The 15,938-nt window shown below is 32.7% G+C and overlaps 4 protein-coding genes across 7 annotated transcripts; 1 reads left to right on the top strand and 3 right to left on the bottom strand.

Annotated features, from left to right (window-relative positions):
* The first annotated feature begins 65 nt into the window (after nt 1-65).
* Nucleotides 66-5,213, top strand: LOC124489914 (uncharacterized). Its single transcript, XM_047052335.2, has 8 exons — nt 66-770; nt 849-1,004; nt 1,080-1,137; nt 1,195-1,812; nt 1,865-2,622; nt 2,691-4,485; nt 4,569-4,978; nt 5,041-5,213. The coding sequence occupies exons 1-8, from the start codon at nt 544-546 to the stop codon at nt 5,105-5,107; spliced, it is 4,089 nt and encodes a 1,362-aa protein (XP_046908291.2). The 5' UTR covers nt 66-543; the 3' UTR covers nt 5,108-5,213.
* Nucleotides 5,136-9,188, bottom strand: LOC124489929 (uncharacterized). Its single transcript, XM_047052354.2, has 6 exons — nt 8,428-9,188; nt 8,211-8,347; nt 7,964-8,129; nt 7,732-7,890; nt 7,577-7,660; nt 5,136-7,515 (listed from the first exon to the last, which is right to left on the bottom strand). Exons 1-6 carry the CDS (start codon nt 8,537-8,539, stop codon nt 5,444-5,446), a joined length of 2,730 nt encoding a protein of 909 aa, XP_046908310.2. The 5' UTR covers nt 8,540-9,188; the 3' UTR covers nt 5,136-5,443.
* Nucleotides 9,189-9,321: 133 nt separating this feature from the next.
* LOC124489920 (uncharacterized) lies at nt 9,322-14,520 on the bottom strand. Of its 4 annotated transcripts, none has more exons than XM_047052343.2 (6): nt 14,069-14,520; nt 12,161-13,999; nt 11,941-12,079; nt 11,204-11,872; nt 10,927-11,137; nt 9,322-9,872 (listed from the first exon to the last, which is right to left on the bottom strand). In XM_047052343.2, exons 1-6 carry the CDS (start codon nt 14,106-14,108, stop codon nt 9,567-9,569), a joined length of 3,204 nt encoding a protein of 1,067 aa, XP_046908299.2. In that variant the 5' UTR covers nt 14,109-14,520; the 3' UTR covers nt 9,322-9,566. The 4 variants fall into 4 exon arrangements, with proteins under 4 accessions (XP_046908299.2, XP_075586784.1, XP_075586785.1 ...); XM_075730669.1 differs by having other exon boundaries at nt 11,941-12,108; nt 12,256-13,999; XM_075730670.1 differs by lacking the exon at nt 9,322-9,872 and adding an exon at nt 9,879-10,868.
* A 242-nt stretch (nt 14,521-14,762) lies between these two features.
* Nucleotides 14,763-15,657, bottom strand: LOC124490063 (gamma-interferon-inducible lysosomal thiol reductase). Its single transcript, XM_047052535.2, has 3 exons — nt 15,498-15,657; nt 15,121-15,435; nt 14,763-15,051 (listed from the first exon to the last, which is right to left on the bottom strand). Exons 1-3 carry the CDS (start codon nt 15,555-15,557, stop codon nt 14,821-14,823), a joined length of 606 nt encoding a protein of 201 aa, XP_046908491.2. The 5' UTR covers nt 15,558-15,657; the 3' UTR covers nt 14,763-14,820.
* Nucleotides 15,658-15,938: the final 281 nt, after the last annotated feature.

Here is a 15,938-nt window from a genome sequence, read left to right as displayed (position 1 = left end):
CATCATCATCATCATCATCATCATCAAACAGTATTTCAATTTTGTAAAATGTCATAAAAAGCAGTAGTAATGATTCAAGTGATGAAGAATGATGATTATTGTATTATGTGTGTGGGTGAAACGACAACAAAATGAAAAAATGCTGTTGTTATTTTCAGAATATGTATGTAATGTAATAATTCTTTAATTCGAATTTTTTTCAACAAAATTCATGTGAAAAAAAATACAAATGTCATGCGCACAATTGACATACAAGGAGAATAAGATCGACTCCATCATCTTCAATATTATTTAGCGGCGGGGGAAGAGAAATGAAACAAATAAACACAATTCGAGTAAAAGAGAAAAGCACACGTTTGGATGTGAGTATAATGTAAATGTTTTTCGTTGCTTTATTCACGCGATTTTCACCGTTAAATTATATATATTTCGTGATTAAGTTCATTGTGTTCATATCTATGTCCTGGATTTTTTTTTGTTTTTGTTTGTGTTTTTGAAATGAAAATTCGAAAAAGAAAATTTGTTGATTAATTTGATTTATAAATGAAAAAAATGGATCACCGACGACAACAGCATCAACAACAACAACAACAACAACAGCCATCGAATATGAATCGAAAATTCAACAGTCATCAACAACAACGATATTCAACATTATCATCCCAATCACCTACATCATCATCGACAGCTACAATTCATCAATCATCATCATCAAATATGAATAAATATGAGCTTGAAAATTCTGTATCCGAATTGTTTCGTTTGTTTAAGTAAGTTCGAAAACTTTCTATTTTGTTTATTGAATTATCGAATTTTTTTCTCCCACCAACACAATCATCATCATTTAGTGTTTCAGAAGCTAAAAATTTTAATCGTGAAACAATCGCCGAACGTTTTGAAAAAGGTCTCAATCGGCAATCATCAAAACCGTTTTCCATATTCTATAATCGTTTAAGTGATAATCCAAAATTTGTTGAACAATATAATCCATTGAAATGCCAAAAGTAAGTTTTTTTTTGTTGAAAAATGCTACTGTCATTTAAAATTAAAAATGACCATGTTTAATTCCAATGATATAGCTCCAGAGAAGTTGATCCATTCGTTAGATTTATGGTTCGAGTTCGTGAAGATAAAAATGTAAGGATTTATTCTGTCAAAAAACAATTTATTGATTGATTTGATTGTTGATTATAGATGAGCAACTTTATGAACAATTACAATGATATCGTACAGAGCAAGAGTAAATTCTGTCCAAATTCGACGACAAAAAATAACCAAATTTCTACACAGATTTATCGTCGAACGAATCAAACATCACCACGTGTGTCAAGGCCATCATCAGCCACATCTGCTTTGTTGAATATGGTCAATCAACAAGATTTTAATCCACTCAAATATCAAATGTCCGCTGCTGAACATTCGAATAATATAGTCAAATCAAAAACACTTGGAGCAAGATCAATAGAGGCAAAAAGTCCACTACGATCATTACAAACACCGAAAGGTGGTCATAATCCAAGTCTTTTGGCATCACCAATGATCACTAATGTTGATAGTGGACAAAACGGTCAAGATGATACAAATGATATATCATTTAAATCACAGACGTCAACGACAGTTTTGAATTCGAAGAAAACCATTTCAAATCATCAACATAATCATAATCAAAGTCGCAAGATACCGCCATATTTATCTCGAGATTTTCATCCATGTGATTGGCCTAAAGAGAATGATTGTTTCAATACACTCGGAACGTATCCGGTACAAGAACAAGAACAGCTTTTACTCAGGGATCTCCTTTTTGTTCTAATTGTAAGTTTCGTAACTTTTTTAGATGTTTTAATCATTTTAATTTAAATCACAGGGTATCGAGGGCCGTTTCATTCGTCTTCTACGGTCACAAGATTCAAGCCATTATAAGTTAATACTTGATCCTAGTACGGATCATTTTTTCGCCGTAACTACGCAAAGAATTCTTAAAATCTGTTATCATTATTCGACTATTATTAGTTTTGTTGAATCTCGTGTATATGGTCTGGTCAATCAGGCATTAGTAGCTAGTATTCATCAACATCTTTATGATTATAATATGACCATATGTCAGATGGAAGATTCTTTGATGAAAAATGACCTATTCCTACAGAAAATGTTTTTCATTTTACTTCCTTATTTTTCAACATTTGCCCTATTGAAAGAAATTTGTGCCAAACTTTATAAAAACAAAAGTGTCGGTGGTGCTGTTCTCACTTTGTTACATGAAAAAACTAAATCCATACAAGGAATGGATAATAATGCTCTTGAGCTTTGTCTAATGCTCACTAAATCAGCTGCCATACCTTATTTTGATATAATGAAAACATGGATCTACTATGGAGAGATTGGTGATCCACGTAAAGAATTTTTTATTGAAGATACACATAGCCATCAAAGTGTCGGTGTGATGGGTGGTGGTACTTACTACGCTGGAACATCTGGCAACAGCCATCAAAATGGCCGATCGGCAACTGATGGTTTGAATAATAGCAGCAGTATTCAATCACAGAATCAATCACATCATCATAATGATACGGATCTTGTCGAATCTGATGACGAATATGATGATGATTTTGGCAAATTTAATGAGTAAGTTATAAGAAGCAATTAACTATTGTGATTTTTGTTTATAATAATATATCTCTCAAAACATATAGTAAATATTGGGATGTTCGTTATCGTATAAATTCCTCAAAAACACCATGTTTTCTTCGTAAATACGAACAAGTCATTTATAAAACTGGTAAATATGTATCGATCATCAATAAGGTAAAACAACTGTTCCTGAAATCTTCTAAAGTCATTCCGATACCTCAATCGATATTCCAACAACAAAATCAACAACAACAGCATCAAATGCATAATCTAGGTGCAACAACGACGGTAGGCAGCAGTGTTCTTCAAAGTGATGCTGCATCATCGTTTGTTCCAAAACATTATGGATCGAATGCCGTTATGAATACGATTGGAGGAGGAAATAGTCCGTTCATGTTCATGAATAATCCTAATGCTAATAATAATTATTATGGTCATCACCAACATCATTCGACCAACCCAATGATGACTGATAATACATCTTTTGCATATTCGATGGCTTCATCATCTTCATCGAATGCATCAAATCATTCGGGTGGTGGTGGTGGTGCACCCGCACAACCTGCCAGTACAATGGCCGCCATTTTTACTCCGAAACCAGAAGAGATTTATTATTCATTCGATGAATCCACTTATTTAGCACCGATACAATCAGCTTATGAAGAAGCCAGTTCCCAACTATTGCATATCCTTGTTCATGAATCTCAATTGGTCGAAACATTCAATGCTGTGCGGCATTATATGCTTCTATCAATGGGTGATTTTATTGTACATTTTATGAAATTCGCCTCTAAAGATCTTTGTAAACGTACGGATTCTGTGGTTCAACATCGTTTAGATTCAATGATGGGTATGGCATTAGGTATATCGGTTTGTCATTCCGATAGACAATATCTAAAAGATGATCCACATGTTGAATTTGTTGGAAAATCGTTTCTAAAACAAATCTATCAGATTATGAAACCATTTGCAACTCAAGAGGATAATTCTTTTAATACATCATTCGCAAATGATCCTTCGCCATCATCATCGTATCTACTTCGATGTGATGAAGATGCCGAAGATGATGATGATGATGTTGCTCTTAATCGTTCAATTATAAGTTCTGTAATTGAAGATCAAGAATTCAACGCGAACGACGATTCAATTGATTCAATTATTCGCCGACCACCAAGATATTTGAACAACAAAAATAATTCACCCAATTCCAAATCAATGGATAACAAGTCTAACACTTCGACGTTGAAAAAAAAGTCCATTGTTATGAACGAAATGAATGCTTGTGAATCATCAAAATTATTTTGTTACGAATCATTAATGCTCAAATTCGATGTACCATTCCCATTATCATTGATTTTCACGCAGAAATCTGTCGTTTGCTATGAATTACTTTTCCGTTATATTTTCCTATGTCGTTATGCTGAAATGGAACTTGAAGAAACATGGAAAGATAATATTTTGAATGTTCAGCTAAAACGTTGTGATACGCTTACGTTGTTGAATCAATTGACCAACAGTAGTGGTAAAACGGATCAACAACAAGATCAAACAAATCATGCCCGATTATTGGCTAAATCATTCAAATCTATCCATAAGAAAGCATTTGCATTACGTTATAAAATGATTGCTTTTGTTCGAAATTTTCATTATTTCTATGCATTCGAAGTAATCGATCCATCATTTTCACAATTCATTAGTCAAATCACTAAACGTGGCTCAAGTCTTGATTCGGTGATTGAATGTCATGAAAAATTTCTTGAACACTGTTTCAGTAGTTGTTTTCTGACATCATTGGAGATTACGACCATCATTATCAAGATATTTACACTTTGTATTGAATTATCTCATTTATTGAAAGTATGTTTAGAAATATTTTTTATCAATATTTTGTATATATCTAATCTATGGTCTAATGACATTAATTAATCGTTTTCAAATAGGATTCAATCGATGCTGAAGATCAATCAACAATGATGGAAAGTAGTTGTTTTTTTGGTCAATCTTTAAAGTCTTCCAATCAATCACCCACAAAGCCAACAACAACGTCAAGCAGCATTAGCAAAAATCTTGCACGTGAATTCGATTCGGCTGCTAATTCCGAAGTAGATGAAGATTTAATTCATGAAAAATTGAATAAACTTTATTTTTCTAATCGAATATTTGGCGGTTTATCAGATAATCATCAAACCAAAGTAGGAGGACAAACTACTACTAATACTAATAGATCGTTTACGATCAAAGATATCATTGACAAAGCAAACACCGAATTTGATTCATTAGTAAGCCAGCTGTTGAAAAAGATTTATTCCGATAATTGTGAATATCATATGATGTTTCCATTTGTTGCAAGGTTTGTGTACATATCTTAGAAGAGGTGGATTTTTTTTCAAATTTATCATTTGTTTTTTATAGGTTGGATTATAACGATTTTTATCGATTCCAAATAATGGAATTAAAAAACAATTCATTTGTGTCATAAAGGTTTTTCTATTTATTTAAACGTCTTATTCGTGGCCATATTTTTATTGAGAAAAATTTATTATAATCTTAAAAAGAATAAAATTACCGAAATCTGCGGTATAACATGTTTGTTGTTTGTGGTCAATGAATTAATTTTATACAAAAAGACCAATTATTTATATGCATGATGCGCTCATTTGGTGGTCGTTAAGAAATATAAATTGTTATATATTATTATAAGAAAAATATAAGTCAATAGTATTCAGGTCCAACATTTTATGGGTTCTTGTTGCGATTGATGAGAAAGCTATATTCAAGATGGATGTGTGTGTGTGTGTGTGTGTGCGTTAAATAGTTAAACTCTTTGCTGTAGATGTGAATATTGCATTGCCGGTGTTGTTGGTGATTGATTTCCTGTTGTTGATGGCACTTGTTGTTGTTGCTGCTGCTGCTGTTGATGCTGTTGTTGTGATTGCTGTAAAAACGATGGATTTATAGCCATGAATGTGACTGGAACCCCAGCACGATTAGATGTCATCATCATACGTGGTGTACCAACCACGGTCGATAGTCCTCCTCTTGGTCCAACCGTTTGAAACATTCGAATGGGCATCCCTCCTCCTTGACCAGATTGTAAATTGAATTGTTGTTGCTGATGTGGATTGCCCACAATTCCGACTGTTCGAAAATCCGGCAATGTTTTGAGATTTTCCAATTTTTTACATGTTTTTTTATCATAATCGATAAGGAGTTGTGTTTCGACAATTAACCGCGTTTCCGGTTGATCGGGCAAACGTTTTCTTAATTCGATTGTTTCACCAAGTCGAAATTGTCGTTGTGGTCCCAATTCTGGTGATGGATTTGGACAGCCATTTAAAAAATCATAAATAGTCTTAAGGATTTGAGGATTCAAGTGAGGGAATTTATTGGTTATTTCTCGCATTAGTTGTTCAGCCGATGGTGATAGCCCTTGTAAAGATAATGTTGATTGTGGTAATCTTGGCTGTTGTTGCTGCTGTTGTGAGGGTGGTGGTGGTCCATCATACATTCCAAATGATGTCTGGAATGCTTGCTGTTGTGATTGAGGACGATTTTGTTGACCAAAAGAGCTAGGTGTAGGTCGTCCCTGTTGTGCAAATTGTTGCGTTGATGGTGATGTTTGTGATTGTTGTGGTAAATTTCGATACGGATTTTGTTGTAATTGTTGAACGTTACTTGTGAAATTGCTATTTCGATTTTGTTGCTGTTGTTGATAGGCAAGCATTTGTTGTTGTAAAGGAACTCGAATATCCGATTGTTGTGGTTGTTGCTGTTGTTTAGATTGTGATCGTTGTGCCATCAATGATTGATTCAACATGGTGAATTGAGAAGATCCTGCTGGTGTTCGAATATTGGTAATTTGAGGTTGCTGCTGCTGCTGTTGTTGATTATTATTGAATTGATTGGATGAATTTTGATTTTGTTGATACATCGATTGAGTAGTCGTTTTCAATGGCGAAGATTGTTGTTGTTGCTGCTGCGGCTGTTGTTCATGGTATAATGATGATGATGATTGTGTTAGAGATTGTACGGGTGTTGATTCAATCGAAGACATTTGTTGATTGATACGTGAATCGGTCATTTTAAGATTCGTTGGCGCTGTGGTTATAACAGATGTCGATTGTACAGGGGTTAAACCAGCAGCATAATCTGGTGTTGATTTTGATGCTAATATTTGTCGTTGTTGATTAAATGACGGTAGTTGATTACTCGTATTGCTCATAAGAGAATTCTGTGGTTGTGAATGCGATTGTTGAGATGGAATTATGTTATCAACATTTTTGGTATTTTGAAATTTGGACAGATTTTCTTGAACCACACTTTGAATGGTTGCAGTTCTAATTACTGTTGATTCATTTCCATTATCTACTGAATCATTTCGGTTAAGCAATGAATTTCTTGATGCTTGTAATGGTGTTGTTGTAATGTTGGTCTTCGTGGTTGAATCATCAGATTTTTGTTGAAATGATTGCCGTTCCACAAAATGATCATCATCTATCGATGATGTTGATGTTAGTTTTGTTTTCGATAAACTAATATTCGAAGAGGATAAGGTAACCGTAGGCGTAGTCGATGAGGTCGCTGATGAAGATGCTTGTTGTTGCTGTTTTTCCGATTTTTCCTGTTGTTTCTCTTTTTCTTTATCTTTACGTTGCCGTTTTAGATCACGTTGATTGGTCGCCGATGGTGCTTCATAAATATCCAATAAAACGATTCCACCATCACGTTTCATACCAGAACTGCCTATATTAGATGCAGCTAATCGTGCTGAACGACTACCACCGGCATAGCCACCTGGTGTAGATGATAAACGACTTAAACCCGATTTAAATGATGAATTCGAATATGAACCAAAATTATTGCGACTAGGTATTCCTTTATAAGGAGCTATAAAGATAAAATAAATATAGAATATAAGATACTGAAAAAATATATGAATTCTTTTTACTTGAATCGCTAGAATTTAATCCACGACATCGTATCGGTACAGTTGGACCGGTAGATGGCCGTCTTCCACTTGATAGATCAGTAGCTATATATGAGAAAAAAAATTCCAGTTTTAAAATTTTTTCTAAATGAATAAAATGATTAGTATTGTGTTACCTTTTTGTAATAATTCGGCACGTAATGTAGCTGATTTAGCTTTACGTTTTAATTGAAAATGTTTAACAGGTTGTGCGGGCTGTCCAAATTGACTATGGAATGCCCAACGATTTAGGAAAAGACTTTCTAATGGGAGAATTTTTTGATCTTGTTTTTTCACTTTTTTGAAGACAAAATAAAAAAGAATAGCTATGATTTAAAAAATGTGTGCGTGTGGATGTAATTTACATACCCAGTTTTTTAAGTTCACTACTCAATTCAGAAAATGACGATGATGTTGGATCTAAATCAATTGATCCATGACGTGGATAATTTTCCAATAATTCAGCAACGACTGATACCCATGGATCGGAATCATCGGTAGCGATACGAATCAGATCTTCTAGTTCATTTTTCCACTATGAGTTTTTTTTAAGAAAGTTTAAAAAAAAGTATTTTTATTTGAAAAAATTTTTATTTATTCAACAAATAAATCATACATCATCGAGATTTCGTTTCGGTAAATGCAAAAATGATAACAATAATTTCAGCTTAACATTTAATTGTAATTCGGTAAAACAGGATTTAATCGTCGTTAACATGTCAGCATTTAGTTGTGAAATGATACTACTTTTGTCTGTTTGTTGGTGATTATGATGGTGGAGAAAGAAAGGTTGAAAATTTGTTGAATTGGATTAATCATCTTGACAGACATACCTGACCAAATATCATCGGAAGATAATTTATTATGTAACCATACAGCAATATCACCCGGATTGGATAATGATGGCATAAGACGATTGCCTGTGGATGATGATGGTCCCAACATGATTTGATGATGATGAAGCCATCTTTGATTTTAAATAATTCAGACAATCAAATGATAACAGCAATGATAGTGATAATGATGAAAGATTCTCAAGAATTTAAATAAGAAAGATAGTTATAAATAAAAATTAAAATCAACTATCAATTGTGATCAACACATCTTTCGTCATCAGAAACCATTATTTTTTTTCATACAGGTAGGTAGTGAAAAAAAACTGCGAAAAAAATTTTCAGCTGAAAATATAAAATCTGGTCACGAAACAACAGCAACAACAAAAACAACAACACAAACACAAGAATAAGACCCGAGTCAAATCAATCATTCACTGAATTATCAGATACATCATCAAACCAAGAAGCGCAAAATGTGATCGATTGTTGGGGAGAATAAAAAAAAAAATAAGTATGTTGATGAAGTGGAGGAGAGGGATACAACCACAATGTCAGCCATCTGTATTGGACATTGTACCACCACCACAACAATTGTTAACAATAACATTACAAGTGTTATTAATTAAAAATAAAATCAACATTAATAAATACTACTACCTTTTTTTTGTTTCATTGTAAAATTATAACCAGAAAAAATAACGCCTACATTTTTCTTTTCCTTTTAGCCCACTGCCACCACAATAGCTAAAATGTGAACATTTGTCGAAATAATAATAAACAAAAACAAAATTTTTTTTTTTACATCAAAGTCAAACCACTACTACTACCATTTACCAAACGCGCCGATTTATAAGCCACAACACCATTCATAAATGACATATAAATGTTAAATTTTTCTTTTTTTCATGAAATTCATTTCGTTATTGAAAAATATAGAATTATTCAAAATACAGCGATTAATGTATTAAATAATTATATTATATAATAGAATAATAGAATAGATTTTGTAGGTATTATATGTGTGTTTTTAATTCAACAATATATTCACCACTCATATGTCATATATGAGCCACTTGGTAGTCAATGCGTTAAATGATTGGTATGAAGAATATTTAGGTGTATCTGCTGTGTGGAGATTAATTTTTCTTCCTCATCCATGTTTGTTTGTCGATTCCTTTATTACCTAAAACATGACGAAACGTACAATGTTGACGATCACAACCAGTCGTACGATAATAATAACATTCGGATACTGTTTTCGATGATGGAGAATTTGAACCGCTAGTGGATGCAGCGATAGCCGCATTTGAACCATTAGCCGATGTTGTAGTTGGTAATGAATTCGAATCATTCGATGCATCATCAATCTTGTCATTTTTATTACGGAAACGAATCAATAATGGGCAGTTGTCATCTTTGGAAATTCCGGGAACGATTTTATCCTAAAGTAAAAAATATATTAGGAAATTTAGAAAATACTGTCGTTTTTTTGTATAACATTTTTGATCGACTGTCACAAAAATATGGTAAAGGTTTCGACATCGGGCATGACCTCGATTTATTCTTCGATAACCATACTTTAATTTAAAAATAAATTTTTTCCAACTTTGACCACCGGAAGTGGTGGCCGGCCTCTGTTTTTCGACCCATTAAAAATCGAAATTTTAGCCATTTTGATTTTTGCTCGTGGTGACCCCGACCAAAGAGTTAAAATTCATCTGACCACTCAATGCAAATTCCACATGTCCTGAGAGTTGTAAAAAATTATGGGCGTAATTTTTCCTCAACTCATCCTTTCTCAAGAGCGGATCAAAATCCGGTCGGCCGCTATCACCCACTGTGTTATTCAGCCATAGGAAAAATATGCGTCAAAATGAAATTTTTAAAAAATTTTGATCAATTATCGCACGACACGTTTTCCGCTAACCAAAAAGTCAACAAAAAAATTTGGTTGACCAAAAATTCCAAATTCTTTCCAATTTTGAAAATCGCATAACCGTCAATGCAATTCATGTGCCGTCAGCCACTCTGCCAATGGCATTGCCCATTGAAATTGCTAGCAGTCTATACTGAATGTTGATAGCGGTCGACCGGATTTTGATCCGCTCTTGAGAAAGGATGAGTTGAGGAAGAATTATGCCCATAATTTTTTTCAACTCCCAGGACATGTGGAATTCGCATTGAGTGGTCAGATGAATTTTAACTCTTTGGTCGGGGTCACCACGAGCAAAAATCAAAATGGCTAAAATTTCGATTTTTAATGGGTCGAAAAACAGAGGCCAGCCACCACTTTCGGTGGTCAAAGTTGGAAAAAATTTATTCTTAAATTAAAGCATGGTCATCAAAGAATAAATCGAGGTCATGCCCGATGTCGAAACCTTTACCATATTTTTGTAACAGTCGTTCAAAAATGTTATACAAAAAAACGACAGTATTTTCTAAATTTCCTAATAGTTAATCAAAGTTTCGAATTAGATTAAGATCGAATGAATTTACCTTGAAATAAGACATGACTAAACGAGGAGATATATCATTATCATAATGTAATAATAGATAGGCCACATCCGGTGATCTTTGTTCATTTGGAAATATCTTACAGAATGTAACATTACCAAATTTCATGAATAAATTCGTAACAAATGTCAATGAACAACTGGGTGATACATTTCCGATCCATAAGGCTTTCTGTCCCTTTGAATTTGGTGGTCTATAGTTTTGTTTTTGGAATAAAAAATTGAAAATAAAAATCATCATGAAAAATTAAATTACATACTCTTTTGCATCTTCGAAATGAACGGGCAATTGTTGGAGAATATCTTTTGGTCGATTCCATTGATCTGGATGACCATACCATTGTTTACGTTCATCTTCTTCACTGAAATATATCTCATCATCATCATAATCATTTTGATTGATTGTATAGAATTTTTGTGATTCTGTTAAAAAATATTGCATCGTTTTAGAGGATAGACATTTCGATTCATTTAGAGAATCTAATAAATCTGTTGTTGTTGTTGTTGTGGATGCAGAAGAATTTTGCTGTTGTTGTTGATGATGATTGATAAGCCATAAATGTAATTTTGGGTCAGATTCATTCAATTTTTTATCCATTAAAATCTGACAATTCTGTTCAATTGCAGCTATTGAATCGGCAATCATACTATATCGAGTAGCATAGATTCGTGCCAATGGTATCGTATAGCTACATGATACAAGTTTTTTCATACGTAACAATAGCAAATCTTTTTCAAGGAATGGTATAAATTTCGGTTTATGTGGTAACGTTTTAATACGACAAAGTAATTGTTCCGCTTGTTCATATTGTTCTAAACCGATTAAACAACGAGCTTTAAGACAAAGGGCATGATCCAGATGATCACGACATTCGTCAAAACGTAATGCTGATTCTGTATCACTAAGGGCATGTTCAAATTCATTCAAACTATATATAAAAAAAATGAAATGGAATATATCGTTAATATATTATCATTCAATAATTCACAAACTTACCGTTCATGATAATATGCTCGATTGATATAATAAACAGGGTTCTTTGAATCAATTTCCAATGCTTCACTTATGTATTGAACCGCACCTTTCAATTCATTATTACTATGTGCAATCTGTGCTTCTATTGCCAATAATTTTGCTATAAATTTGGATATTAAATAATAAAAAAGGGTCAAATAAATATCAAACGATTTCATCATTTTCAATCATCAATTATTACCTTTCGATGCTGCAGCAGCCGAATTCAATCCAAAGGATGTACGTGATCCAAGACCTAGGCCACCGCTACCACCACCACTTCCACCAACATTATCATTATTGCTATTATTATTATTTGTTTGAGTTATTGATGAGCTATCATTATCATTCGTATTAATTGATTTACGTGATTTGTCACTTTGTATCACTTTGAATCCATTTTGATCTGGTGAATCATACACATCCTTATTATTATAATTATGATTAAAATAATCGTCATTATCGATAGAATCAATACCGGCTATGGTCATATCATCATCGACAATCCAATCGGTATTAGTATTTGAATTTCCAGAATTCTGTTGTTGTTTATTTTTATTTTTCACTTTAATCCATTGTTGTATATCGACCGATGTTGGATCACCATTTGAATCATTAACAACATTTGAACTTGAATTATTTACATCCGATGATTTACGGTCTTCTTTTGATGCCATTACAGTCGATTGTAAAGTTGTTTTGGCAACTGTCAATTCCGTTTCAACCGATTGATTTGATTTATTTTTCTTATTCTTTTTCGATGTAGTTGATGTCTTTGATGATTGTTGTTGTTTATTTGTTGTCGTTGACTGTTGTTCCGATACGGTGGCGGTGGTGTTGGTGGTAATATTAGTAGTAGTCACCGGTGATTCGACATTTGACAATTTCAGAGGTTCAGATTTCGAATTTTTTTTAATTCGAATCACAGATTTCTCTCCATCATTATCGTGCATTTTCTCTTGTTCAACATCATCATCTTTTTTATTATCTTCTTTTTTCTGTCTATTACTTTTATTCTTTTTCTTTTTCTGTTTTTTCTTCTTGGAACTTTCCTCTTCAGCAATTAATTCTTCGGCAATTTTTTGCCTCTGAATACATGCTTGGCAATGGCAGTCATCTTTTTTCGTACAACATTCTTCTTGTGATCGATTACTATTATTCGTTGTTGATGGATTACATAATTTTTTTAATTTCATTGTCAAGGGTTGCCTTTGTTGTTGTTGAGATTTATTTGTACTCGTTGTGGATGTGGTAATATTATTATTACGTGATGGCGATGTTCCACAACTACCGGTTTTTGATGTTGATGATTGATGTGGATTATGAAAATGATGATGATGATGATGGTGATGATGATTATGAAATTGATCAGCTACGGCTGGATTCATATTCAATGATGCACCAAGTAATTCCATTGTTAATGCCGGATCAGCCGTTGCCATAGCTGCCATTTGATCATGAATTTTTGAAAATGTTGTCGTTGTTATTGTTTCTTGAACGATACCGGAAATACATGCAGCTGCTGCTGCTGATCCAGCAGTTTTTTCTTCTAATTTTTTCTTTGTTTTCTCTTTCAAACGTATTTTAACATTATTGGCACGAATATTCGCTGTTGATGATGATGATGATGCCGTTGTTTTTATATAACAAGTTCCGGTTGTTGTGGTCGTCGTCGTTGTTGTTACAGTAATCCCATTATTGTTATTATTATTACCCGAACCATTATTATGATGACCATAATGAAAAAAATTGGAAATTTTCTTTGTACTTGTTGTTGTTGGAGGCATTAATGTTGTCGCAGCTTGTGCTGTTGCCGTTTGAAATGCATCAACAACAACTGATGGTACAGTCGTTGCTGCAGCCGTCGTGGTAGTCGAAGTTGTTATTGTTGATGATGATGATGATGACATATTTTTCGATTTATCTTTATTATTATTACAACGTTTAGAATAGATAATTTCATCTAAATCATGAATTGCTTCATTTACACATTTTGGATCCAGATGACAATCAATTTGGATTTCTTCAGCAATATGGAATTCTTTTTTAGAAAAAAAAATCAACATCAATGGTCAAATCAAATAAACAATGGTTGTCGTTTTATATTTACCATGATCTTTACAGGATTCACAATTGACAAAATTATGCATTATCACATCCGTAGATAATAAGACAGACAGACAGTTAGTAAAACCAAAGATAAAGACAAATACAGATCAAAAATGTCGATGTTCAATCAAGTCAAATAACAAATTTTATTTGGAAATTAAAAAATTTAAAAAAAAATACCGTATCAAATAATAAAGAGCTACACACACACAAACGAAAAACAGAAGAAAATTTTTCAATTTCAAATAAAAAAAATTTCTTAATTAGTCATCAATAAATTCTTAATATTTCATAATAATAATAAAATAAAAAATAATCGATAAGAACAAAACAGACAAACACACACGTGTGGATTGTGAGTGATAAAGTAAATAGAAAAAAACACCTTAAAATATTCAACTGAAAGACAAAACTTTTTTCATATGAGCTCTTCTCACAAACGCACACACACACAAATAGAGATAGAGAGAGAGAGAGAGAGGGAGACACAGTCACAATTCACGCGTTATAATGATACTATTTACACAATATCTGCCATACTTTTGTCGAAATAGTTTTTTCAAATATTCCTTTTTTTGCTGTTTTCTTTTTTGTTTATCCCTCCTTTACAAACTGTTTCCTGCGATTAATTTATTTATCTATAGTGGGTTCTTTTGGAACTCAATTGGTTCGTAAGTAAAGAGCAATAAAGAGTATTTATAACTGAAACAGAATTTTTCCATTTAAATTTTATTTAGTTAAAAATTTTTATTATTAATATTTTTGACAATATTCAACACCTTGTGCTTTAAGAAATTCTTTACATGCATATTCAGTAATATCATCCCCGGTAGCAACATTTTCAATCACTGTCCATGGTACACCGGTTTTTCCTTTAGCAATTGCAACTGTTCGATTATGCATACCAAGCACCAATTTTTGTCCTTCATCACCTTCGGCACATTGTTTCATTTTGGCAAAATCAAAATTCATCTCTTTGGAACACTGATAATTAAAACAAAAAAAAAATATTATTATCTTGAAAAAATTGACCATAAACAACAATATTTTTACCGATTCACATTTGCCTTTAACATCTTTGATATTTTCGTAGGTACGGAAAAAGCAAGCAACAAAATCGAATGCCTTTTCATAATCATATTTATCAATAACACATGCATGGAATGCATTGCCCCAACATTCAGCCTCACCATGTTGACAAATGATACCGAAAACATATTCATTCTTGAAAATTCGTGCATTACCCCATGGTACAAGATCAAAATTCAGATATTGTCCAATAGCTTTTTGTGCCGGTACAACACTTCGCACAAATTCCTGTTGACAACCCGGACATATTGTCTCATAGAACAGATGAACATTTACTTTCTGTTAACATAGAATGGGTTGTAAATTAATATTTAAGAAAAAACCTCGAAAAATTTACCTACCTTGACGGCTAATGATGAACCGATCAACAGCAAAACAGTGACGAATGCTAATTTCATCATTTTTAAAAAAAAACAAGAAAAACTCAAATGAAAAAAAATCAAATTCAATCAATCGTGTCTTTCATAAAATTTGAACTCAACTTAAATACAATCTGAATTCTAATATCAAGGTATTTGAGATTTAGTTATTAATTAAGAAAAAAAAAATCACTTGTTATCAATAAAACTAACTGGAAAAAACTAGAACGAACTAATTTAATCCATTATCTACATTGGTGATCAATCAATGAATCTATCAATCACTTTTCTTTACTAATCTAAATCCGGGTTTTTTTTATATCTCATTATCAAACAAAAGTCTAAAGATCAACAGGTACAATAAATATATCTATAATGATTTCAATCACCATTGATAGATGGCGTATGAATAAAAATTCATTA

The sequence above is a fragment of the Dermatophagoides farinae genome, chromosome 4, assembly GCF_024713945.1.
Source record: "Dermatophagoides farinae isolate YC_2012a chromosome 4, ASM2471394v1, whole genome shotgun sequence".
Classification (NCBI taxonomy): domain Eukaryota; kingdom Metazoa; phylum Arthropoda; class Arachnida; order Sarcoptiformes; family Pyroglyphidae; genus Dermatophagoides; species Dermatophagoides farinae.
The sequence above is the reverse complement of the archived record's forward strand: the minus strand, read 5'-3'. Positions and strand labels throughout refer to the sequence as shown.

Coding starts and splice junctions, on each gene's coding strand:
- LOC124489914 (XM_047052335.2), top strand. CDS start 544: ATGAAAAAAATGGATCACCGACGACAACAGCATCAACAACAACAACAA. Junction 771..848: donor GAATTGTTTCGTTTGTTTAA/GTAAGTTCGAAA, acceptor ATCATCATTTAG/TGTTTCAGAAGCTAAAAATT. Junction 4,486..4,568: donor AATTATCTCATTTATTGAAA/GTATGTTTAGAA, acceptor GTTTTCAAATAG/GATTCAATCGATGCTGAAGA.
- LOC124489929 (XM_047052354.2), bottom strand. CDS start 8,539: ATGTTGGGACCATCATCATCCACAGGCAATCGTCTTATGCCATCATTA. Junction 8,348..8,427: donor TTCCGATGATATTTGGTCAG/GTATGTCTGTCA, acceptor ACCAACAAACAG/ACAAAAGTAGTATCATTTCA. Junction 7,661..7,731: donor TGCCGAATTATTACAAAAAG/GTAACACAATAC, acceptor TCTCATATATAG/CTACTGATCTATCAAGTGGA.
- LOC124490063 (XM_047052535.2), bottom strand. CDS start 15,557: ATGATGAAATTAGCATTCGTCACTGTTTTGCTGTTGATCGGTTCATCA. Junction 15,436..15,497: donor GTTCATCATTAGCCGTCAAG/GTAGGTAAATTT, acceptor CTATGTTAACAG/AAAGTAAATGTTCATCTGTT. Junction 15,052..15,120: donor TTAAAGGCAAATGTGAATCG/GTAAAAATATTG, acceptor TTTAATTATCAG/TGTTCCAAAGAGATGAATTT.
- LOC124489920 (XM_047052343.2), bottom strand. CDS start 14,108: ATGCATAATTTTGTCAATTGTGAATCCTGTAAAGATCATG. Junction 12,080..12,160: donor GGCTGCTGCAGCATCGAAAG/GTAATAATTGAT, acceptor CCAAATTTATAG/CAAAATTATTGGCAATAGAA. Junction 11,138..11,203: donor CATTTCGAAGATGCAAAAGA/GTATGTAATTTA, acceptor ACAAAACTATAG/ACCACCAAATTCAAAGGGAC.